We start from the raw sequence: 26066 nt of genomic DNA, 5'->3' as shown, positions 1-26066 counted from the left end.
TATTTTGGCAGAAATTTATGACTAAATTTGATTTTTACATTTTTTTTTACTGGACATGTTTTATAGCAAAAAGTTCAAAATATTGTTTTTTTCCTCAAAATTGTCAGCCTTTTTTTTAATAGCGCAAAAAATAAAAACGGCACAGGCGATCAAATACCACCGAAAGAAAGCTCAATTTGTGGGGAAAAAAAAAAAAAGGATGTAAATTTCATTTGACCTCGCAATTGTCCGTTAAACTAGCGCAGCGCTGTATAGCAAAAAAATGGCGTAAATTGCAGTATCTATACCATAGTTTGTAGACGCTATAACTTTCACACAAAGCCATCAATATACACTTATTGGGATTTTTTTTACCAAAAACATGTAGCAGAATACATTTTGGCCTAAATTTATAACTAACTTTGAGTTTACTATATATTTTTTATAGCTGAAAGTAAAAAATATCGTTTTTCTTAAAAAATTTTGGCCTTTTTTTGTTTATAGCGTGAAAAATAAAAAGCGCACAGGTGATCAAATACCACCGAAAGAAAGCTCTATTTGTGTGAAAAAAAGGACGTAAATTTCGTTTGGGTGCAGCATTGCATGGCCGCGCAATTATCAGTGGAATTACTGCAGCGCCGAGTAGCAAAAAGAGGCCTGGTCATTAAGGGGGGGTAAATCCTCTGGAGGTCAAGTGGTTAAAGTAGATTGATCAAAAGATTGCAAGTAAGTATGACAAACCATTGATTCTGAGTGGGAATGCCATCTAAGCAGCTCTTTTTGTATGCTACGCATCCCATTAAGATGATATGGACGACTTAAAGCATAAATAAGAAGAAAATGTCTTAATTCACCTGTAGTCACAATGCTCACATTTAAACGGCCGCTCATCACTGTGCCTGAATCGAATGTGAGTCCGTAGGGTGGATGGCAGTGGGCATGTCATATCACACAAAGGGCACTTATAATGGTTTACTGTAACACAGGGAAAATATAACAAAACACTGTAAAAATGACTGAAGATATACATTAAAAAAAACTGTAGGTAAAAAGATTGTCAGGACTACAATATGTGCATTTACACATGGGACCAATTAATGTTGTTGTCAATCATGTAATTAACATTACAACCATTACTGAAAACCACACGAGGCAGGGCAATACAGCAAGAAAATACAATTCAAAGTTTTTAAAGCAAATAATTGATTAAAAACATTTAAAACAAGTATTTTTACAGTTAGTCTTTTTGCCTATTTGAGCTTATAATGAGTATATATTAAACAGCAGTCTTCTATAAAAACAATATAAAAATGATTGAGATAGGAAAGATCGTCAGGGTTAGTCTCACCTGATGCTATTAAATCCAGCCTGGGCAGGTTTTAATGACCTCATAAAAAAAGGATAAACTGAAGTGCAATAATCAGCACACAATGTAAAAATGGCAGAAAAATCGCAAGAACGTACCATGATTACGCATGTGATCTCGCAGCAGCCTTTCTGTTGCAAATCTCTTTGAACAATGTGTACACTGGAATCTATGTTCTGTACAGGTGACACAAAACACACAGAAGGAAGTTACATCCTAAAAGTGGAACGTAACACTTAATCAACACTGCCTATTTCCAAAGCATTATTAAAGCGGTAATAATCCCAAATATGTAATATATTGCAGCTTACCAATCATTAGATGTGGTGGCTTTATCAATTTTCTTTTTTAAGCTTTTTTTTACCAGATGATCTGGCCAGTAACACACTTCCTGTATGAGACTGCCTACACTCTGGATGAAGGAGCATGGTGGCACAGCAGACATTAGCATTGTCAGCCTGGAGGAGGAGAGTGTTAGATGAACTAGATTTAGACACACTAAAAAATTGAAGCAGAGCTCCATGGAAGTTATAGCAACTGTTTTTTGTTTTTTTTGGGGGGGGAGGAATACATTCTTTACATGAAAAAAAGTTAAACATTATAAGCGCCTCTGTCAGTGGTAAACGGTTTGTTTCAACACTCTTACCTGGTACATTTGTAGGAGAGCTTGTTTCGTTGGATTTGACAGACTTACTGCCCTGATCACCAGGGGAAAAAGTAAAGAAAGCTTAAAAAAGAAGACTAATGCAGCCATCACATCTAAGAACTGGTAATCTGCAATATAATAAGTGTTTGCTTTTATGTTTAATACCAGCTAAAACCCAAAATGTAAAAAAAAAAAAAAAACAGCACACACAACAGTTTTCTTTTGGGTTTAGTACCACTTTAATCCTCATGCTGCTAGCATCAGTAAATATGCAGACATATTAATAAAAGTGCTTAATGCAGTGCCTCTTTTGCTTCTATTTGCAAATAAAAAAAGTATATTATATTGACTCATTTTAAATCATTTTATTTTACATTTCTTTTTTTGCTTCCTGGTTTCAAGCCTAGGCCACCGTGATGTCATACTTCCTAGTAATCTTCACAGGCATTTTTTTTGTTTCATCGGGAAGATAAGAGGAGAGGGCTTTCTCAGCTAAGCATGCCTCCATGCTTGAGTTAAGGGCAAATGGATTTCAGGATTCCAGGAAGTTAATGCTACATAAATCATCTGCCCTCACTCAAGATGGCCGTGGCTAGACATGGACAGATAGGCGATTATGCCTTGAATATTAAAAATACATTAAATAGGGTTTTCAGTTTGTGGTGCTCAACTGCAAGTAAGGCCCATTCACACTACAATGCACATTAAAAAAAAAACGTGGAGTAGAGCAATGCCTTTTGGCGTACTTCCATGTGCCTCTTTTCTGCATATATTGTTTTTCAAAAGCATGTTTCCTCTGACCTAGTGTTGCATTTTGACGTGTTTACACGTTGCTGTGCATTGCAGTGTGATATTTTGTCTCATTGTTGCCCATCTAGTGCACCTGTTGTTAATTTCATTAGCACCAAAGCAGCTGAAACTGATTACCAACCCCCTCTGCTACTTAACTGACCAGATCAATATCCCAGGAGTTTAATTGACTTGATGCTATACTCTGATTAAAAAGTGTCCCTTTAATTTTTTTTTGAGCAGTGTATGCAAGATATATACATTTATTTATCTTGACACCAGATTCCCACAATGAACGATACCTGTCTAAGACACCATTGACATGGGCTGGCATATGTGCTGCAAGCCATGCTGGTGGATTGGATGGCAGCACAGCTAGAGAATCTCTGGTGTCATGGTTCCTTACTTCTCACACTTCAGCATCGGAGGTGGTGCCTCTCCCACCTCTAGCAGCCGCTTCAAGGTTCCAGGCTGCATCACATGACAATTTCCTCTATTGAATATCGAGTGGGACATGCTGTCACCACTCAAGCATATTGTCTATACCTTCTTGAGCTACCAATACTCTCCCAGCCTGCATCTGTAGCCCATCCACTGCTGCACCCCAGCCTGCTTTCTGAAGCATAGTCCATACAAAAAACACTATTGCGCTGATCTTCAGCAGACTCAGGTTGGCTGGGACATATGGTACAAGAAGTTCAGAACTGGGCACTGCAGAAACCAATGGTTTCTGATGCAACAATCAAAAACCCAAATTAAAAAAAAAAAAAAAATACACCAAACACTACATACACTAAAATGTCAGAATTGGGTGAATTTATCCTTTTAAAATCACCAAGCTACATTGTTTAAAATTAACAAACAAAGGCAAAATTATGGAACAGTCTTCTTCAAATCCCGAAATAGACTAGAGGACATTTCAGATTCTTTCAAACCTAGTCCAATATAAAACTTGAAGTTAGAATCTTATAGGACTTATAGGCATGTATGCGTTTTCATAAAATTAGTACAGAGGAAAAGTAGAAACTCAATATAAACGTTTTCCTTCAAAACAAACCTGTTCTTTACCATCACACATCGCCTTACTTACGATCTAAAGATGTCTGTCGCCGGAGATGGTCATAGAATTTTGTGTTGTTGGAAAACATTCCCCCACAATTGGGGCAGGAGACCACTTTTTCTTGAGTGTGACTGCGCAAATGCTCTCGGAGCTTGCATCTACTTTTACAGGAACAATCACAGTCTGAAAAGATTTGAACAGGAGAGAAAATGGTGATTGAGAAGCCGAAAAGGCATGATACAACTGAAAAATACAAATTAAGGGGAAAACAATACATAGTGGATAAAGTACAAAAAAAGTGAATTAAAACTACAGCCACTGCCCAAAACAAACAAAAAAACAATCAGTCTTAAAGCAGAACTAAAGACAAAACCTTTTTTTTTAGTTTTGGATAGAGTGGAGAGCGAACAGAACACCTGCTAGGTTTTTTACTGCGGTCTGTGCTCCAATTAGGGAGATTCACTGTCTTCATTTGTCCTCTTAAATATTGTCACTGAACGTGAAAGAAAAAATGCAATTTAGGTTTATCACCAGAAGATGAATAGGGGGAAAATTTCCAATTTGTACAATACTTCTGGGGATTCTGTGGTAACCAGGGATTCCCTTACTTTGGAGGAATTTCTTCTAACTTTCTGTTTTAGCTTTGAGACAGGAGATGAAGGGAAATCTCCCCAGTTGGACACAGATGGCAAAAATAAACTGATAGGGGTTACTCTCCACTCCATCCAAAGCAAAAACAAAAAATTTTGATTTCAGTTGTACTTTAACCACTGAAATGAATACAGCTTTTTATCACATTCAGGATAGAAGGAGGCTCACCTTTCCAGCTACACATCAAAACCCGGTTTTCTTTACCAGCCATTTCATATTCAGCACTCAGGCCATGAGCATCAACATGTCTGTAATACCACTCAGCATTGTCAAAGGAGGTCTACAGAACAAAATGGAAAAAAACTACAAGTTAAAGAAAGTCTATCAAACATTTAAAAAGAACTACATTTATTTTAAAAAAAAGCACATATCCCCAACATAAAGGAAATCTTCAAAGGTAAATCACAGGGAGTTTTTTATTCCCTAAAATTTTGTTTAAAAAGAAAAAAAAAATCCATAAGCAAACTTAGGCTGGTCATATATTATATAATTTTCGTATTCCATTTCCTTTAGATTTACCCTTAACTTTGGTAGTGCAAGGGCATGCCTGGTTGCATACAAATTGGAAGTGTATAGGTTTGGTTTTTGACATTTTAAGAGTCATTATATTCAATACAGTGTTACTAGTATACAATGAGATCCTTAGATAAAGACATGTGCTAACATAATATACTGTAAAGCGCTGAGCAAACTGTTGGCGCTATATAAATCCTGTATAATAATAATAATACTGTACGCTTGCAGTTCAGAAATCTAGGAGACAGGAAGAACAATCCATTGGATACTCTGCTCATGAAAAGTATCTAACTGCATATGCTGGAGGAATGATTTTAAAATCGAGCCTGCATTTATTATCCATCATTGAACTTAGTGTGGACATATTAAGAAAAAGAGGATGTTAGGACTCCTCATTCTCACCTCACACTGCTCCCACATACATACAAAGCTGTCTTGGAGTTCTGGAATCATGTTTCGACTCTGAGTATCTAGCTGGCAGGGACTGAGATCTGGCTGATTCTGTAGCGCCTGGAGTCCCATTTGCTTCAGCTTGGTGTGGTAACAGTGAAAATAAACATGACGGTCAAGCTCTGCTGGGCTATCCAAGGAAAAAAATCCACAGCCTTGCCATAAACAACAAAACTCATCTGAAAAACAAACAGTTAAGTTTGACAAAGATAAAGAAAACAGGATTTTGTTCTAAATTAGGTGATAAGGCCCCATTCTGAAAAGCATACCTAAGTGTACACCTGTGTGAGGGCCATTTTTAGCCTGCGCCCCAATTGAAATGAATGGGACTGTACAGAACACCCAGGCAGGAAAACACGGCCCTCACACGGGTGTATGCTTAAAGGCCAAGTTCACCTTTTGTAAAAAGAAAAAAAAAAAAAAAAAAATTGGAAGCATTGGAAGAAGGAATCAATGAACTACATGAGTGTTCACCAGTACCCTCGCAGTTCATTGAGAACTACAAGCCGCACAGCAGAAGGAGCTGAAACAGGTTACATGTTCCACCCTAAAAATTGGATCTCTTTTCTACATACTTACCTGTAAAATTCATTTCTTTAAGTACATCATGGGACACAGAGCAGGCTAGTCATAACTATGTGGGTTATATGCCAGCTATAGGTGAATGGACACTGGCAGCTTAAACAAACAGGAAGTCCTCCCCCTAAACAGGAAGTACTTCTGTTTTTGTAGCAAGCAATGAAAATGCAGAAAGAGGGAAGGGACCTCTATGTCCCGTGATATACTTCAAGAAATGGATTCTACAGATAAATGTGTAGAAAAAAGAATCCAATGTTCTTTATTGTACATCAAGGGACATAGAGCAGGCTGTTCATGACTATATGGGATGTCCTAAGCAAAGAAAAAAAAAAAAAATGTAAATATCTGAGAGGTGGGTGACACCACAATAACCACCACCATCAATCCTAAAAGGTCCCACTAAGCCCTACGTGACAAGCTGCAGCCTAAGGCAGAATCTTCCATAACTCTGACATCAACCTGGTAAAACCTTGTGAATGTATGAACAGAAGACCATGTAGAGGCCTTGCAAACCTGAGCCATGAACACCTGATGGCGGATAGCCCAAGTTGCCCCTACAATCCTGGTAGAGTGCACTCTCACCGGAAATGGTGGGCCATATCCTTCAAACCATAAGCTTGAATAATAAACTGGCAGATCCAATGAGAAATAGTTGGCCTGGATGCCGCCTGCCCTTCCCGGGCCCTTCTGGCAGCACAAACCAGGATTCCTGCTGCAAACTCAAGTAAATCCTGACCACCCAAACTAAATTCAGAGTATGCACTGATCTTTCCCACCGACTGAACTAGAAAAAAATAAAGGCAAGACGCTGTCCCGATTGAAGATAAAACTAGAAACCACTCTAGGCAAGAAGATAGAGGAGGACGCAACATCACCTTATCATAATGCAAGACCAAGAAAGGCTCTTTACATGAAAGAGCTGCCAGTTCTGACACCCTTCCTACCAAGTGATAGTAATCAAAGAAGCCCCTACCAAGTCAAAGGATTAAAGTTTATTTAATTGGTTCGAAAAGTGGCTTCTGCAAAGGCAGCCAAGACCAAGTTCAAGTCTCAAGGACACAAGAGCGGCCTGACAGACGGGACTGTCTCCATTACACCCTGCATGAAGTATGAATCAAGAAGTGAAAAACAACGTTCTCTAGGAAAAAAATGGATAGAGACAAAATCTGACCCTTAATGGTATTTAAGGTCAATTTAATTTCCCCTCTTGATTGGAAAAAGGATAAAAACATTTCGATCACACATTTCGGGGGGTGCCACTTCCTGGCTTCACACCGTGCAAATAATAGTTCCAGGCCAATGGAAGTTCCCTGAAGCCAGCTTCCTGGTGCTCCACAGTGCAGAGAAAACAGGACCCAAGACCCCCTGATCTTTTCAGACCTAGGCTTCAATAGCAAAGCCTTCAATCCTAGTGATAGTAAAGCAGGATACATTATTGGACCCAAGACAATAGGTCTGGGTGGACCAGAAGTGTCCAAGGAGCATCCCCTGCACTATGTCTAAGTACCAAGCCCTCCAAGGTTAGGCCGGGCTATCACTATTACCAGTGTTACCTCCTCCCAGATCCTGCGCAAAAGACACAACAATAGTTGAATCAAGGGAAGGCATAGATTAGGGGGAACCGATACCTAAGACGTTACCAGTGCATCTACCCCTAATGTCAGTGGGACTCTCATCTTGGACACTGTCTGTTTAACTTGCTGTAGACAGATCAGGAAATCAGTAGATCCATATCCAGAGTTTCCCAACGCTGGCAGATTGCCAAGAACATCTCGGGATCCAAGACCACTCTCCCGATATCAACTGTTGACCTTTGAAGAAAGAAAAAAAACTCTGCTAGCTTTCTATCCCTTGAATATGTACTGCTGACAGAAATAGCACATGTTGTTCTGCCCCAGACAGAATGTGGTTCACCTTTTACTGAACCGCACGACTCCTGATGCTGCCCTGGTGGTTGATATATGCCACTGTCATGGTATTGTCAGACCGAACCCTGACCACAAACCTGTGCAACTGGTTCGTCTAATAATCCAGACCAAAGTGTACTGCCTGAAGTTTCAAGATATTGATGGGCAGTATTCTCTCGTGTGGAGACAAAGTCTCCTGAACTGTAGCCATGTCCAAAGCAGCCCCAAAACCGGAGAGACTGGCATCAGTGGTTACTATCTTCTATATGCCTGGACGGAAAAATTACCCTTCTCCAGATTCTGAACAAACTTGGAACTGTGCTCCCTGAGCAAAAGGAACATTAAGGTATTATAAAATTGACACCCCCGTGTCCTCAGCACGTCCATCACCGAAGCTTTGTGAACACTCGGGGGGCTGTGGCCAGCCCAAAGGGCAGTGCCCCAAAACAAAAAAAATGGAGATTCTTTACTGCAAATTGCAGAAACCCTTGATGAGCCTGAAAAAACTGGTACACGAAGATATGTGTCATTAAGGACTATGCAGGCTAATACAGTGTACAATTGTGTCCTGTCTGGTCATGCAGCTCCCCTACAGGTAATACTCACACATCATCCAGCCATGGACTGCTCCATGTCCCTGCTATCTCTCATGAGCCTCACTAATCCTTCAGCCCAAATGTGACTTCAAACATAAGCCAAAATGGCCATTCCTCTACTTCCTCCCTCCACTGCACAAGAGTAGGCTATAGAGAGAGGTCCCACAGGCCCTAGTGGCTGGAGGAGAAAGCTGCAGCCCAATACTCCTTCAGAGACCCACAAAGCATGACCAGACCAAACACCACACTGCCCCAGTGGTCACTTGGAGAATGACCAGACAGTCGGATTTTCAAAGAATCACTGCAAATGTAAACTTACCATTCCCGCTGCAGGACTCTGAATAAAAAAAAAAAAAAAAAAAAGTCTAACCTTCACCCATCACAGAGAGCTCTGTCATAAAAGGCCTTCAGGGACTCAGCACCCCTTACATCTGGGGTCCACCGCTTGGACCTGTATAGCACCCTGATGGAAAACACCTTGGTCGGAACAAACACTGCGCAGGATTCCATTATGCAGGGTCCAGAACTGTAAGGCAGCATTACAGGCAAACCCTGAGGAGTTTTCTCTCTTAACCAAAGAGGCTCGAATGCCATTAAGTTTGGCTAACAGCTTTTCAAATGGATCTGACTGAAGTCCTTGATTCTCAGCAGAACCATTCCAGACCTCCAAATATGCTCCAAGAGCACATGCAGCACATCCGTGACAGACACTGGCAAAAAAACTGAAGTATTTCCTGTGTAGGATGGGTTATATAGGGGAGGACTTCCTATTTGATTGATCTGCCAGTGTCCATTCACCGATAGGTAGCATATAACCCACATCATGAATAGCCTGCTCCGTGTCCCATGTTGTACAATAAAGAAAATGAGTGGAACATGTAACATGTTCCAAAGGCGTACTTATCTCTCTGTGAACGAGGTCTAAATGTTAACTTGTAGATGGACAGTTAACCAAAGTGTATAAAAAATAGAATAATAATAACACACAATATGCAGTGTGACAGATTGCAGACAAAGATAGATGTGCATATAACTACGTCATAACCCTTTTGTGACCCAAGATCACGGATGCCTAGGACAAATCTAGCAACACTAGTATACGTCTGTTAACTTGACAGATAATCTGGTTAATTTGCATACCTTAGTCATTACATATTTGTAAAGAACATATAGGGCTTTTATTTGATTAACTGTTTAAATGACAACCCCGATCTGCTTTATTTTTATTAAAGGCTGACAAGTGTACAAAAATTAAGAAAAAAAAAAAGAAAATTCTACTTTATAGATTAGCTTTTTTTTTCTAAAACTGTAATTGAACCTGATAATTACAGTTTTATTCATCATAGATGAAGACTGCCACCTTTAGGCTGCATTGGCATTTACAGTGCCAAATTCAGGTGCAAGTGTTATTTTGTCAGTAAAGCCTCCAGCTTGAATGTAATCACTATGTAATTGGGAACCAGTCTGTTTGGTTTCCATTTGTTAGGGAGGACCTGAGCTGTCAGTGACAGTCAGATCTGAGACATACCAGTCACGCAACGCGTCAGCTGCTATGTCTCAAAGGCAGAACTTTAATTACTATACCCTCAACATGAGTCATTGTGTTAAGAAACATTAAAAGAAGGACTACAGGCAGAAAGGGGTTCATTTATTGCTGGAAATGTTTTACATTTAGTGCTGTTAGGTCATCCAAAAACAATATTAGACAAAAGAAATATTATAAACAAAATCCTTTCTTATTTAGGTACTTGGGATTGGATACCTTTTTGTTCATTCAATTCAATCTCATACCATGTAAAAAGTGCACCATAGTTATATCAACACGACTAAATGATTAGAAAGCTTCATTTGTTTTATGTCATACTTCCTGCTCTGTGCAATGGTTTTGCAGAACAGCCCCAATCCTCTTCTTGGGTCCCTCGCTGGTGCCATATTAGGTGAATGAAGTCATGAGCATTGCCCCTTTGTGTACGTGCAGATGAAAGGTGGGGAATATTCTGGCCACAGCTGATTGGGTGGGAGTGACAGTTTCTGGCTTCAGTCCAAACCTGTGCTCATCTTTAGGCTAGGTTCACACACATATGCAGATCCTGCGTGCTGTGTTTGCACGGACACAGCAGCCCTGACCCTTTTAACCACTTGCCCTCCAGAGGATTTAAACCCCTTCCTGACCAGGCCATTTATTTGCATTCCGGCGCTGCGTTACCTTAACTGACAATTGTGCGGTCATGCAACACGCCACCCAAATGAAATGTATGTTCTTTTTTTCCACAAACAGAGCTTCCTCTTGGTGGTATGCTATTAAACATGTTCAGTAAAAAAAAATTTAAAAATCTAATTTCATCATAAATTTAGGCCAAAATATATTGTCTTTGCTAAAAAAAAATCCCAGTACTTGTAAATTAATTGGTTTACGTGAAAGTTAAAGCATTTACAAATGGCGGTATATATACTGGGATTTTTGTTTTTTTGTACTAGTATTGGCGGCAATCAGAGACTTAAAGCAGGACTGTGGCGTGTATTCTGACACTGGGGGGAGGGGGGAGGACTGACTTGGTGTCACTGACATCCCCAGTAACACCAATACAGTGATCAGTGCTAATAAAAAGCACTGACACTGTACTAATGGCACTGGGCAGGAAGGGGATAACGTGGGGCGATCAAAGGGTTAACTGTGTGCCGTTTTACTGTAAGCTGTGTGTGTGCTTTCAACTGTAAGCACACTGCTTTGTATGGCTCTGCTATGTAGAGCCACACAAAGCAGTGTGCAGGAGCTGACAGGGGAGAGATCTGTATTGTTTACATACAGTTCTCTCCCTCCATCAGTAATGCTCGGCGATCACTGGGTGCTGGCGAGTAATCACCGGCTGGAACCCAGTGATTGACAGCCGAGGCCTCACGCATACGCCCCCTACCCAGAACTGTAAAATCACGTATATATACACATGTGATTTTGTGCACCCCTGCCGCCCTGTAGCAGTATATCAGCTGTAGGGCAGCAGGAAAGTCGTTAAAGAAAAAAAAAAATGGAACACCATGCGGTTTCACACACCCAAAAACGTGCTGCCTTTTCAGATGTGTTGAAGTGCCATTAAGAATGAATAGCATTCCTGCAAGACTGCAAAAGACCAGGAGGTCTGCAGGTTGGGGAACACGTGCAATTAGAATGCATTCCCTGACCTGCGTATGTGTAAACCTGAACAGTGGTTCATGCATTAAGGTAAAAAAAAACCTTTTATGTTCAGCTCCTCCCCAAAATACTTACCTGAGCAGTATCAGCGGGAACCATTGGCTCCTTCTGCTGTCAGTCAAAACCTGTGAGGAGGGAATGGCACACAGCCTGGCTTGGGTTCGAGCCTGCACGAGAGCTCATAAAGCAAGCGGCTTGCTATGGTGCACTCAGGGGGAGGAGGAGCCAGGAGAGCCTGCAGGGGAACCCCAGAAGACGAGAATTGGTCCTCTCTGTGTGAAACCACTGCACAGAGCAGGTAAGTAGGACATGTTTTATTATTTTAATAATAATGAAAAAAAAAAATATAGGGATGCACCAATACCATTTTTTGATCGGCGAATACCAATATATTCGGTCAAGTACTCGCCAATACCGAGTACCGATACTTTGCGGTGTGATTTGTGTCAATACAAAATGTATGGACGCAAATTGCACAGCAAAGAATAGCATGCGACTTGAACAGGAATGTGATTTCTGTCCAAATCGCATGTGGTTCTTCACTGCTCCTGTGTGAGCTTAGGCTATGACAAGGCAATGGCCGTGATGGTGCTGACCAATCACAAGTCGTTTAGCCTGTACTGTCATCTCTGCAAGGAGAGGAGAAAAAGCAGAGGGGATTTCAAATTCTTACAGCTTTCTCTCCTACAGCCAAGAATCCGGAGCATCTTCCTCCATCCTCTGCCTGATAACCGACACCAGTGCATACATCCCCACACGCCCTTCTCTCCCACTCCCGCATGTGATTTGGAAAGGAATCGCATTTCTGTTCAAATCGCATTCCATTTGCATCCATATATTTTTATGAATGCAAATGACACCGCAAGCATTGGTTTGGGTATCAGGAGCTTTTTTTTACGAGTACTTGTGAGAATATGGGTAGCACACTGGCTAAATGGTTAGCACTGCCGCCTGGCAGTTGTGGGTTTGAATCCCAACCACGGCACCACCTGCCTGGAGTTTGCATGTTCTCCCTTTGCCTGTGTGGGTTTCCTCCGGGTACTCCGGTTTCCTCCCACACTTCAAAGGCATGCTGGTAGGTGAATTGGCTCCTCTCTAAAGTGGCCCTAGTATATGTATGTATGTATGAATGTAGGTTAGGGACCTTAGATTGTACGCCCCTTGAGGGTTAGGGACTGATGTGAATGTACAATATATATGTAAAGCACTGTGTAAATTGACGACACAATACAAGTACCTGAAATAAATAATACTCAGTATCGGCACTGGTACCAATATCAGTGTATTCCTAAAAAACTAAGCCTCTACAATCATTTTTATGGAAAAAATAAAACACTCCATTCCCTGTTCCCCTCCCTAAACAGTTACCTGACTCCTTTCAGTGCTCCCCTCATAGGACTCTCTGAGGGCAGTGAAGCCATTGGCTCCTACTGCTGTCAGTCAAACTCCTGTGAGGAGGGAGCAGTTTGCCAATGCTGTGGTTGTCTATGGATGCACACAGCCCGGATCGGGAGCACACCCACATATGTGCTCCCCTAGCACAGCATCTGAAAATTCTTTTTAAACCATTGTAAAGTAGTACACAGGGAACATTCATTGTGAGAATGGAAGTGTGAGGGGAGAGATGATAAGAGACAAGGTAGGGAAGGAGAGTCCTCACCTTCACAGGTGCCATGTTCCTCTGTATTGGCCATCTGCTGGACCCGGAGGTGATCAGACACATGAGAACACAGCTCCTCCATCCGGGAACACACATAGCTACACGAGTCCCATTCACACTGAAGAAGAAGCAAGCAGTTAGCGCGCTTCACCCCCTTTCCTGCCATGGCAGTGCTCACCTGGGGTCAGGTGACACCTCGGGGACCCGCTTCCCTCCTCCGGGGTCACAGCCCTGACATCCACCGATCCCCCCTCACTTGAAAACCGCTTCCCCACCTATGACACCGATCATAACAGCCGTCAAGCCTCCTGTACTGAATGAGCCAATCAGCGCCTTTCTCACAGCAATAACAAGGAAGTATGTGCGCCTCACCAAGGTAGCAGTACGACACCCTAAAGTGTCCGCGGAACACAGTCAGCGGGAGATCAGTTCCGAGTAACATTTTGGAAAGTGAGAAATACTCTATTTTCAATGACCACTTCTTTCTCTGAAGTGAGATACATCCATAGCAGGTCTTCTGGAGGTGGTAAAGAGACCCTGTCACCATAAAAAATAAAATAATAGCAACCCTGTAAAGGATCAGGTTTCATACTCACCTTTCCAGGTAAATGACTGAGGAATGTTCGCTCTTTGCTCCAGGTGTGTCGAATAACATGTCCTAGGTGGCTGCTGGGGTCCCTTCTGTAGGCTTTTATGTCGCTACAGTGGCCTGCTGGTGGAAGGAAGCACAGCATTCAGAGGGGGCCACAGCTATACAACACACTTGGATATGGGCCATTTTATTATTTATTTCAGGTACTTTTGCTGTTAATTTACGCAGTGCTTTACATATATATATTGTACATTCACATCAGTCCCTAACCCTCAAGGGGCGTACAATCTAAGCTCCCTAACTCACATTCATACATACACATACTAGGGCCAATTTAGACAGGATCCAATTAACCTACCAGCGTGTCTTTGGAGTGTGGGAGGAAACTGGAATAACCAGAGGAAACCCACACAGGCACAACTGCAAACTTCAGGCAGGTGGTGCCATGGCTGGGGTTTGAACCAAAGACCCTAGTGCTGCCAGGTGGAAGTGCTAACCATTTAGCCACTGAACAAAAACAGGTCCAGTTGAAAGAAGCTACTGGAACCCTTAGCAGTTATTTAAAGTATAACTCAAGACAATTTTTTTTTTTTTTCGTTTTGGATGGAGTGGAGAGGGATTAGTACTCCAATCAGGTTTTATTGCTTTCTGTGTACCCTTCAGGGAAATTCACCCTCTCTATTTGTCCTGTTTACCATTATCATTGAAGGTAAAGAAAATCCCATATTTTGAGTTATCCCCAGAAAAATAATGGAAGGGAATTCTTCCAATGGGGAAACTAGTTCTGGTGACCGAGGGGGGGGGGGGGGATTCCCTTAATTTGTGGGGGTTAGTTCTCACTTCCTGTTTTGGAAGTGACACAGGATGTGAGGTTAAATCTCCCCAATAGGACACAGATGTTAAAAACTAAACTGACAGGGGTTATGACCTTCCCTTATTCTATCCAAAATGGAAAAAAAAAAGTTTTGCCTATAGTTCTACTTTAAAGCCTGTTGCACCTCTGAAAACAATATTAATTTCACCTTCCCTATCGACTCCGATGCATTGCACCAAAATAGTGAAATTTCACAGAAATCTCTTGAGTTTCACCTAAATGGGGGGGATGTGGGGGAAATAAGAACTCTCAGTTTCGCTCATCCCTATTTGTACTAGCTAAAAACACTTAAATGTAAAGCCTCATCAGGAAGATGCTTTTCAATGGATATCAATGATCAGATTATCTATTTTTATCAGAGTAGGGGTAGCTGGGACTGTTTTATGCCCTGTACACACTATAAGAAAATTGTACGAAAATTTTTGTACGAGGACCGATCGTCCGATAATCAGATCGTTAGTACACAGTTTTTTAGAGCCAATCACGACAAGTCATGCAACAATATCCGAAGGGACTAGCGCAAAAATGTTTCTTGTACGATACCAGATCGTACGATTTTCATTTAATCAGTACAGTAGTCGTCCAAAAATACTATACAAATACAATACATGACATCACTTTCGAAATTCTTTTCTTTCGTAGGAGAATTTTCATATCTTTAGTAACCTTTTCACTTTCAATGTGAGACTAGCAGGCGAAAAAAAAACGGGCGATCGTTCATCCGATAATCTCATCATGTGTACAGGGCTTTACTCTGTACTGTGTACAGTTGTGCCCTTACAACAAAGCCTTCCACTGGCGCGCTGTCACCACTGTAAAGGCTTTCATCTTCACCTGGTCTTCTTTCTGGGTTCTCAAGCTCTGGCCATCTGACTGGCTGAGCCGCGATTACGTCAATCTCACTCATGCGTGTGGAAGTCATGAGCCATGCCAGAGTTCTCTGCTTTTCCTTCATAGCGTATGCGCCAGTTAAAAAGAAAAAAAATGGGATATTTCCTAAACATGTACGTTTAGGAGATAATCATTTTGACTACAGGTAAGCTGTATTATAAGCTTATCTGTATGTAAAAATAAAGTGGGTTTACTACCACTTTAAGATTTAATACATTCATGATGATAAGGGGCATATATACTTAGACCAGCCATTCTCAGCCAGGGTTCCTCTGACCACCAGGTACTTGGTTTTAACAGGGGTTCCCATAGATCTGAAAAATATTTTAAGGGGTCTCATTGGGTACAAAGGTTGAGAAAGGCTGCTAGAGACTATCTTTCTGCTCTGTCACTCCTCTTTTGCACATGCTGCCCTATGTCAAACCCTTCCAATGCTTCTCCTACCTAAATAGCCACCACTTCTCTCCTGCAAATACAGCCCGCTGTCATACCCTTCGCAATCCTGTCCTGTACATACTGCCCACAATCATACTCTCCACCAATCTTCTCCTGCACGTACTGTCCATCATCATACCCTCTGCCCTCTTGCGCATATTCTCCAATATCATACCTATTACACTCCTCTTCTGTTCATAATGGCCACTGTCATATTTTTCATGCTCCTGTTCTGCATATGGCCTGCTGTCACATTCTCAGCACTTCTCACCTGTTCATATTCACTGCTATTATACCTTCCACACTCCTCACCTACTCATAATACCAACTGGAATATCCTCTTTACTCCTCCCCTGCACCTACTGTCTTCTGTCATACCCTCCACACTCCTCACCTCCCTTTGCTGCCCACTGTCATACCCTTCTTTTTATTCACTTTTGCAGAACTTTCTGTCTTAAATGTTGGCCAGCAGAACTCCTCTGCAAAAAATGCCTTGAGGGGTTCCCCTTTGAACATTAATACCTGTTTGGTCCCTACTTGGATAAGTATATAAAGAAGATCACCTCTAACATTAGGTCTTCTGCTGAGGTTAGAAAGGGTTCATTTCTTCCCTTTCAGCCTTCCAAAGCTAAGTTTAAGACAGGAACATACTTTCATAAGAAGACATGTCCTTCCAAACCAGTCTAGGCTTGTGCCATGGCCTCCTCACATTGATGGGGCTTCCCCATTTATCAAAGTGGGGGAGCATATGTCAGCCTTCTGGTCCCAGAAAATCTCAGACACCTGGGTACAGAGTGTCATTTCCAGGGGCTACAAACTGAGGTTTCACAGCCTGCTTTCTCCCAACTTCACGTTCTACAACTTGTCTCCTGCTTGATCCTGGTTGGATCTGCTTGCTGCTGTCAAACAACTCTTGAATCAAGGGCTCATTACCCTTTTACCAACAGGAGAGTACTTTCAGGGCTACTCGAAACTTTTTTTGTTTCCAAAACTGAATGAAGTAGCACTGCACATTCTGGATTGAAAAATTCTCAACTTGTTCCTATGGGTTCAAAAGTGTCAGTAATTGCCACCCTCCTTTCAAGGGATATTCTGGCCTTTGTAAATATCCAGGATGCCTATCTGCACATTCCCATTTTCCACCTCATCAATGCTATCTGCATTTTGCAGTTGGCAATCAGCATTACTAATTTGTCGTTGCCTTTACTTTTGGCCTGTCCACGGCTTCCTGGGTGTTCACGAAGTTGCTTGCCCCAGTCTTGGCTCTGCCCATTATCAAGAGTATCTGGACAATTTTCAATTATAGGGCCAGTCCCCTTTACAAGGGACTTGGTTATAGGAGGAAATTTGCCTTCCAGTCAACACTCTGTAACTCAGAGTCATTCATCTGTCCCTTCAATGATGAATTCCTCTTTGGTGGGGATGTCTGACGAGGATCCGCTTCTACAATGCCATGGCCATAGACTATAGCAATCAGAGGGCAGAACTTCACTTGAACATCTCTTGGCAGAACTGTCCTCCGTCCGCATCCCAGGCATTGAAAATTGGCAGGTGGACTTTCTCAACTGGATCCGAAGTAATAGACTTTCCATCTGGAGATTTTTCAAGCCCTTTGAAAGAGGTGGCGGATGCCGGACATATACCTCCTGGCATTCAAATTCAGCAACACACTGGACAGGTTTGTCACCAAGTCCAGGGATCCTTGGATACAGTTGATGTTCTGGTGATGCCATGGGATCAGTTCAACTTGATCAGCACCTTTCCATCTCTCCAGATTCTTCCTAGCCTATTCCAGGATCAATGAAATAGGGCATTCCAGTGATCCTTATTGGTCCAGAAAGACATTATATTCAAACATACTTCAGCTTATGGCAAACCCTCCATGGGCCCTTCCAGATTGTCTAGACCTCCTGTCCAAATGGCCAGTGCTCTGTCCTGCTGCTCGGTTGCTGGCTTTAACAGCATGGTGGTTTCAGATTCAGATTCAGTCATTCCTACCCTCTTGAAGGATAGAATGTTGCTTTCCTGTAAAGTCTACCTTTGCACCTGGAAGGCCTACTTTGCTTGGAGGAAGTTTCATGTTAGAAAGTATTCTGTAAGTCTTTCTCTCCCCTCCTTTTCTATTTTCTTCTGACCCCCCCCCCCCCTTCTGTTTCCCTCCCTTTTCTACCTTCTTCTATTTATTTTATTTCCCACTACATCCTCTCCTTTCTCTCCTCCAGTTTTCCCTACTCCAGATTTTTTCTTTCACCACTCTCTCCATTAATGAACACTGAACCCTCCCTTCTCTTTTTTTTTTATTTTTCTTTACATCTTATAGAAAATCTGTTGGTGGAACAAACCATAAAAGCCTCTCTTTGTAAACCCTCCAGGGGCTCACGAGTGCATAGGCTTTAGCACAAGAGTTTTTTCTTGGACTTACCTTCATCAGTCTCCTAGTCCTGAAATGGGTAATCTTTGCCATACTAGATGTAATGGTTTTCTTTCTTCTCCTTCCCCTTGTTGGTTGGTTTAGATTTATGTTTTCTAGGATGGTTGATCAGTTTGTTCTCCATAGCCATCGACTTTGCAAGAGCACATGACACTAGGTGCTGTTTCTTAATCTGGCCTTTTGGAAAACTGGACAAAATTGGTGTTTTAAGTTTTGTATCATACTGTATGCAATGTATAAGTGTTGTTTTGTCTTCATTTTCAATAAAAATAAAGTGAAATAAAAGTGCTCCATGGGACATACTCTGACCTGTCTACAGTCTGGTCTAGATCAATAATTGTCGATAACTCCTGCACAAAAGTGTGGGGTACTGGACACAAAGATGTGGACCTTCAATGTTTGGGGATGTGCCAACTGATACGCCAGGCTTTACTGCTCTCGCAAACAGGGGCGGACTGACAACTCATGGGGCCCCTGGGCAATAGGGGATCATGGAGCCCCTGCGTCCTTGCCCAAACTCAAAAAAGCCTATGAAAAAGGTACCAGGGGCATCTCATAGGGCCCCCTACTGACCCCGGGCTCTCGGGCAGTGCCCGAGTTTCCAAATGGTCAGTCCGCCCCTGCTCGCAAATGACCTGGGAAGTCCAGACACAACTGCAAAGAAATAAGACGAGCGTACTAGCCCAGGGCATTATCCCAAAATATTAAAATGAAAATTATATACAGTCAGGTCCATAAATATTGGGACATCGACACAATTCTAACATGTTTGGCTCTATACACCACCACAATAGATTTGAAATGAAACAAACAAGATGTGCTTTAACTGCAGACTGTCAGCTTTAATTTGAGGGTATTTACATCCAAATCAGGTGAACGGTGTAGGAATTACAACAGTTTGCATATGTGCCTCCCACTTGTTAAGGGACCAAAAGTAATAGGACAATTGGCTTCTCAGCTGTTCCATGGCCAGGTGTGTGTTATTCCCTCATTATCCCAATTACAATGAGCAGATAAAAGGTCCAGAGTTCATTTCAAGTGTGCTACTTGCATTTGGAATCTGTTGCTGTCAACTCTCAAGATGAGATCCAAAGAGCTGTCACTATCAGTGAAGCAAGCCATCATTAGGCTGAAAAAACAAAACAAACCCATCAGAGAGATAGAAAAAAAATTAGGCATGGCCAAAACAACTGTTTGGAACATTCTTAAAAAGAAGGAACGCACCGCTGAGCTCAGCAACACCAAAAGACCCGGAAGACCACGGAAAACAACTGTGGTGGATGACCGAAGAATTCTTTCCCTGGTGAAGAAAACACCCTTCACAATAGTTGGCCAGATCAAGAACACTCTCCAGGAGGTAGGTGTGTGTGTGTCAAAGTCAACAATCAAGAGAAGACTTCACCAGAATGAATACAGAGGGTTCACCACAAGATGTAAACCATTGGTGAGCCTCAAAAACAGGAAGGCCAGATTAGAGTTTGCCAAACGACATCTAAAAAAGCCTTCACAGTTCTGGAACAACATCCTATGGACAGATGAGACCAAGATCAACTTGTACCAGAGTGATGGGAAGAGAAGAGTATGGAGAAGGAAAGGAACTGCTCATGATCCTAAGCATACCACCTCATCAGTGAAGCATGGTGGTGGTAGTGTCATGGCGTGGGCATGTATGGCTGCCAATGGAACTGGTTCTCTTGTATTTATTGATGATGTGACTGCTGACAAAAGCAGCAGGATGGATTCTGAAGTGTTTCGGGCAATATTATCTGCTCATATGCAGCCAAATGCTTCAGAACTCATTGGACGCCGCTTCACAGTGCAGATGGACAATGACCCAAAGCATACTGTAAAAGCAACCGAAGAGTTTTTTAAGGGAAAGAAGTGGAATGTTATGCAATGGCCAAGTCAATCACCTGACCTGAATCCGATTGAGCATGCATTTCACTTGCTGAAGACAAAACTGAAGGGAAAATGCCCCAAGAACAAGCAGGAACTGAAGACAGTTGCAGTAGAGGCCTGGCAGAGCATCACCAGGGATGAAACCCAGCGTCTGGTGATGTCTATGCCTTCCAGACTTCAGGCTGTAATTGACTGCAAAGGATTTGCAACCAAGTATTAAAAAGTGAAAGTTTGATTTATGATTATTATTATGTCCCATTACTTTTGGTCCCTTAACAAGTGGAAGGCACATATGCAAACTGTTGTAATTCCTACACCGTTCACCTGATTTGGATGTAAATACCCTCAAATTAAAGCTGACAGTCTGCAGTTAAAGCACATCATGTTCGTTTCATTTCAAATCCATTGTGGTGGTGTAAAGAGCCAAAAATGTTAGAATTGTGTCGATGTCCCAATATTTATGGACCTGACTGTATATATATATATATATATATATATACTCACACACATGTGATGAAAAGACACATATCAAATGAAAGTCACTGTAAGCACCTCCCGATGAAACCAGTGGACCCAGATGCCAAGATAGTGCCACCCAAGAGCCAAAAGTAAGGCTGATGCGTTTTGAGGGCAAACCTCTTCCTCCGAGCCAAGGGAACTACCACCCTCTCTCACCATATATCTACTATGATCTTTGGCATGTGACCCATATACCCACCCCCCAATCAGGGGAGGGGCCAAATCATCCATATTTTTTCATTGGCTCAATGGATGCATTTGGCCCCTCCCCCAGTTGTGGGGTGGGGATATGGATCACATGCCAAAGACCATAGGAGATATATGGTGAGGGAGGGTGGTGGTTCCCTTGGCTCTGTGGAAGAGGGTTGCTCTTAAAACGTGCCAGCCTTACTTTAGCCCTTGGATGGCACTATCTTAGCATCCAGGTCCACTGGTTCATACGGGAGGTGCTGACAGTGACTGCCATTTGATATGTGTTTTTTCATCACGTTTGTGAGTATATATACAGTGTATATATATATATATATATTTATTATTATTATTATTATTATTATTAAACAGGATTTATACTGTATAGCGCCAACAGTTTGCTCAGCGCTTTACATATATATAATTTTCATTTTAATAAACATATTTTGGGATAATGCGCTAGGCCAGTGCGCTCTTGTCTTGTTTCTTTGCAGATAGATCAATATAATTGGCGTTGAGTACCATTAAGGTACAAGACCTTTGGTTCTCCTACTTTAAGGCCTTTGTTCAGAGAGTAACTTATATTTCTCCCCTGTTCATCCCGTGTCTCCTTGGGATCTCAGTCTGGTTCTCTCGACTCTTCAGAAGCCACCTTTTAAACCTATTAGTGATATTCTCTTGTCTGACCTTAGCCATAAGGCAGCCTTTCTAGTCGCTATCACCTCTGCAAGGAAAGTCTCTGAGTTAGCAGCCCTATCCTGTAAGGATCCTTTCTGTGTGTTGTACAAGGACCTGAAGGTGATGTTTGCTATCCACCTTCTTCAGGATAGTGTCTTTCCTTCTTTTTGTGCTGCTCAGAAACAGACTAAAGACATTTTTCTCCACTGCCTGGCCTGTCCTATACCACAATGGCAGGTACCTTGCCATTATATTGGCCAAAAAGCTATCCCCGCAATCCACCAGCATGTGGAATATAACATGCTGTGTCCCTGCCAGTGGCAGAGGAGACATGATTATGGACATGTGGTCCAGTAGGCATGGGCAGGGATGCTACATATTCATCACGAAGCACTGGCTCAATCTTCTGGTGTCAGGGAAGGATACAGGATGAGACACACCAATGGAGCTGGCAGTACCACCTAGTGTCCTGTCTAATAGTGAGAGGGTAGTCACCTGTATCCCCTCCCCCACACTGCCTCTTCCTCCTCCTCCCTCTCCTCCACCTTCTCCTCCCCTTCCTCCTTAATTATTTTTTTCAAATATGTTTGATATACTACACTGTAATATTATTGTAGAAAACATGGCTTCCCTGTCTGTTTCTGTACAGTTTGGACTATGCTACCTGGATACACTAGGTCTCATTAACCCCAGTGTATGAGACTTCTGCAACTAGCTGCTGGTGGAGGGCACAGGTTGCTCTATAAGAGATTGACAGCTGCTGCAGCTGGGTGGGGCTGGACAGTGCACTTAGCTGTAGTTATGTGTAGGGCAGTATGCAGTCAGGGTCAAATGCTCAGAATCAGGGGCGGACTGACCATTTGAGCACTCAGGCACTGCCCGAGGGCCCGGGGTCAGTAGGGGGCCCCATGAGATGCCTCTGGTACCTTTCATTGTCTTTTTCATAGGCTTTTTTGGGTGTGGGCAAGGACACAGGGGCCCCATGATCCCCTATTGCCCGGGGGACCCATGAGTTGTCAGTCCGCCCCTGCTCAGAACCTAAGCAGTCTGCCACAAAGGCCGGGGAAGAAGTGCATGGAATATGTTCTGCACTCCATTAGCTTCAGTGGAAAGCAGGTGAGACATCAGGGCTCAAATAGACCCCAGTGTCTCATTAAAGAGAATAAATATGTGATAAAAATAAAGTTAAGTGAAAAAAAGTGTAAAAAATCAACCTTATTCTCAAGCACTTAATACCTACGAATGTAAACATATGCATCAGGGATGCCTATCTATGAAAACGTCAATTTTATTATACATGTTACATATTGCCACACACTCCGGCATGAGCGTGAAGCAATAAATCTATGGCCAGCATTCACTGTTAACTCTAAACTGATAACCTATTGAACTGTATAACCTTTTAAAGCATGCCTATGGAAAAACTTGAGTACTGAATTTCATTGTCATTTCACGGTCACGTGCAATTTTAAGGTTTGACATGTTTGGTGCTATTTCATCAGGGCAACCTCATCTTTTATATTTAACAAACAAAAATGATTAGTATTATGTGTTTGTGTGCCCTAAAATTATCTTAAAGTGTTACTAAACCCACAACAGTAAAATCAGTCTGTGTATGCAGTAAAGGATGCTTGTTATACTCACCATGGAACCTAAGGGGTTTATCCACCGCATTGTGTAAAAAGGCTGTTTGATCCTGTCTTCTCTGAACTTCCCCTTCTTCTACTGTCTCCAATCTGTCTACTGATAGAACAGAGCCTTGGGGGCAAGCTGCACATGCTCAGTTTGGTGTGCATTGTTAGAGAGTTCTTTTTCTTGGGAGAGTGCATGCAATCAGCACAGGGCCAATCAGCACTGTTCAGACAGAGGGTCACGGGTTATGTAGCCTCATAGGACAATCAGAGGAGAACTATTTCTACAAACTTTAACCAGTGCTCTGCTGGACACTGATGGAAGTCACAAGACTGCTAAGATAAGATATTTAGCCATTTATATTTACTAAAATAATTGCATTTCCATGTTGTGTGTACTCTGGGAGACCAGATACAGTGAATTCAGGGTCCTGGGTTTAGTATCACTTTAAGTGTATATTTTACTGAAAAATAGCCCTTTATGAACTGTTTTGTTAATATCATATCTAGGGCCTCTGCTTTCAGAAAATATTATTATTATACAGGATTTATACAGCGTCAACAGTTTGCTCAGCGCTTTACAATATAACGGGACACAATACAGCAACAATACTGTTCAATACAAGAGGGATAGGAGGGCCCTGCTCTTTGGAGCTTACTATATAATGTTTTGTGTTTTTTAATATTCAGGTCTAAAATTTTTTTTTTTAAACGTGTGCAAAAACATGTAAAAACAACTGGCAGTGAAAAGGTTAATGAATAGGGGAGAATCCAGTTGGTGGAAGAGTTTTCAATCTATTATTAAGGGATTATATAGAAAGTGGAAGATCTCACAATCTATTATAGTAAATGGTAGCGTACCAAAGGCTTATACTATAATTAAAGGCAAAATCTTTTTTTTTAGTTTTGGATAGAATGAAGAAGGATTAGAACAACTGTCAGTTTGTATTGCTGTCTGTGACCCTGTTAGGGATATTCACCCTCTTTATTTACCTGTTTACACTTATCAACGAAAGTGAAAGTGAAAGAAAATCCCAAATTTTGGGTTGTCCTCAGAACAGGCAGAGGGGAAATCTTCTATTGGGTGACAGCCAGAATTCCAGAACTTTGGAGAGATTTTCTCTCATTTTCTGTTTTGACAATGAGTCTGGAAATGATAGGAAATCTCCCCAATGAACACAGATAGCAAGCAAAACTGACAAGGGTTATAACCTTTCCTTACTCTAGCCAAAATGTAAAACATTTTGCCTCTACTTTAAGGTGTTTGTAATCCCTTACATACAAGTGAAGTGACTGGACTGAGGTGATACATGGAGATGAAACAAATCCTACATAAATTGTACCTGTTTATCTGCAATCTTCTCTACCACCATTCAAAGTGTAGAATTTCTACAGCTTGTCTGAGCTTTCAGAAAACAGGCAGGGGAGAGCTGAAGTTACACTCTGCAGAGCTCAGTGAATGCTGATTGGAGGACAGGGACACATCCCCCTTTATGCAGAACACAGGAACAGAGCTGAGGCTGTCAGTCACAGGCTGTGTGATGGAGCTTCCCCTCCTGTTATCTTTTTAACTCTTGGTGTCAGGAAAACTTGTCAAAAGTGACCCATGCAGATAGCAGAGGAATGAGGCAGCAGACAGAAATGGCATTTAGTGTTCTGAAATGAGACAAAAACACATTATTATTATTATTATAATACAGAATTTATACAGTGCCAACAGTTTGCGCAGCGCTTTACAATATAAGGGAGACAGTACAATTACAATACTTTCAGTACAGAAGGAATAGGAGGGCCCTGCTCGTGGAGCTTACAATCTAAAAGAAGAGGGAGATGATACAAAAGGTGATAGCTGCGGGGGATGATCTGGTGGAGGTGATTCAAGTACAGTTCTTATGTGGAGGTGGGGTAGGCTTCCCTGAAGAAGTGTGTTTTCAAAGATCGCCTAAAGTCAGACAGGTGGGGGCTGACCGGACATGCTGTGGTAGGAAGTTCCAGAGGATGGGAGAGGCTCTGGAGAAGTCCTGGAGGCGAGCGTGGGAGGAGGTGATGAGGGAGCTAGAGAGGAAGTTATCATGGGAGGAGCGGAGTGGGCGATTTGGGCGGTATCTGTGGATGAGGTTGGCGATGTAGCTAGGGGCAGTGTTGTGGATGGCTTTGTAAGCTGTGGTTAGTATTTTTAATTTTATACGTTGGGTTAGTGGAAGCCAGTGGAGGGATTGGCAGAGAGGGGCAGCAGTCGCTGATCGGTTGGTAAGGTGCATGAGTCTAGCAGCAGCATTCATAAATGACTAAAGGGGGGATAGCCTGTGTAACGGTAGACCAGTGAGGAGGGAGTTGCAGTAATCAAGGCGGGATATAACCAAGGCGTGGATAAGTTGTTTTGCGGTGTCATTGGTCAGGAAGGGGTGGATTTTGGAAATGTTCCGGAGGCTGAGGCGGCAGGATTTAGCCAGTGATTGGATGTGGGGCCCAAAGGAGAGGTCAGAGTCTAGGATTACGCCTAGCACCTTGGCGTGAGGGGAAGGACCAATGGTTGTG

At 42.2% G+C, this 26066-nt stretch overlaps 1 protein-coding gene across 1 annotated transcript in view; it reads right to left on the bottom strand.

Moving 5' to 3' along the window:
* Nucleotides 1-13712, bottom strand: part of HINFP (histone H4 transcription factor) — a 30386-nt gene extending 16674 nt beyond the window's left edge. Inside the window, exons 1-6 of the mRNA XM_089678585.1 lie at nucleotides 13390-13712; nucleotides 5410-5636; nucleotides 4660-4771; nucleotides 3871-4023; nucleotides 1444-1521; nucleotides 834-954 (exon numbers count right to left, since the gene is read on the bottom strand). Coding sequence (XP_089534711.1) covers nucleotides 834-954; nucleotides 1444-1521; nucleotides 3871-4023; nucleotides 4660-4771; nucleotides 5410-5636; nucleotides 13390-13555 — 857 coding nt within the window. The 5' untranslated portion in view covers nucleotides 13556-13712. The remainder of the gene's footprint in view (nucleotides 1-833; nucleotides 955-1443; nucleotides 1522-3870; nucleotides 4024-4659; nucleotides 4772-5409; nucleotides 5637-13389) is intronic.
* Nucleotides 13713-26066: the final 12354 nt, after the last annotated feature.

The sequence above is a fragment of the Staurois parvus genome, unplaced genomic scaffold, assembly GCF_062004578.1.
Source record: "Staurois parvus isolate SC_StPar_1 unplaced genomic scaffold, SC_StPar_1.0 ptg000207l, whole genome shotgun sequence".
Classification (NCBI taxonomy): Eukaryota; Metazoa; Chordata; class Amphibia; order Anura; family Ranidae; genus Staurois; species Staurois parvus.
Note: the sequence above shows the minus strand (reverse complement) of the source record. Positions and strands in the feature narration are given on the sequence as shown.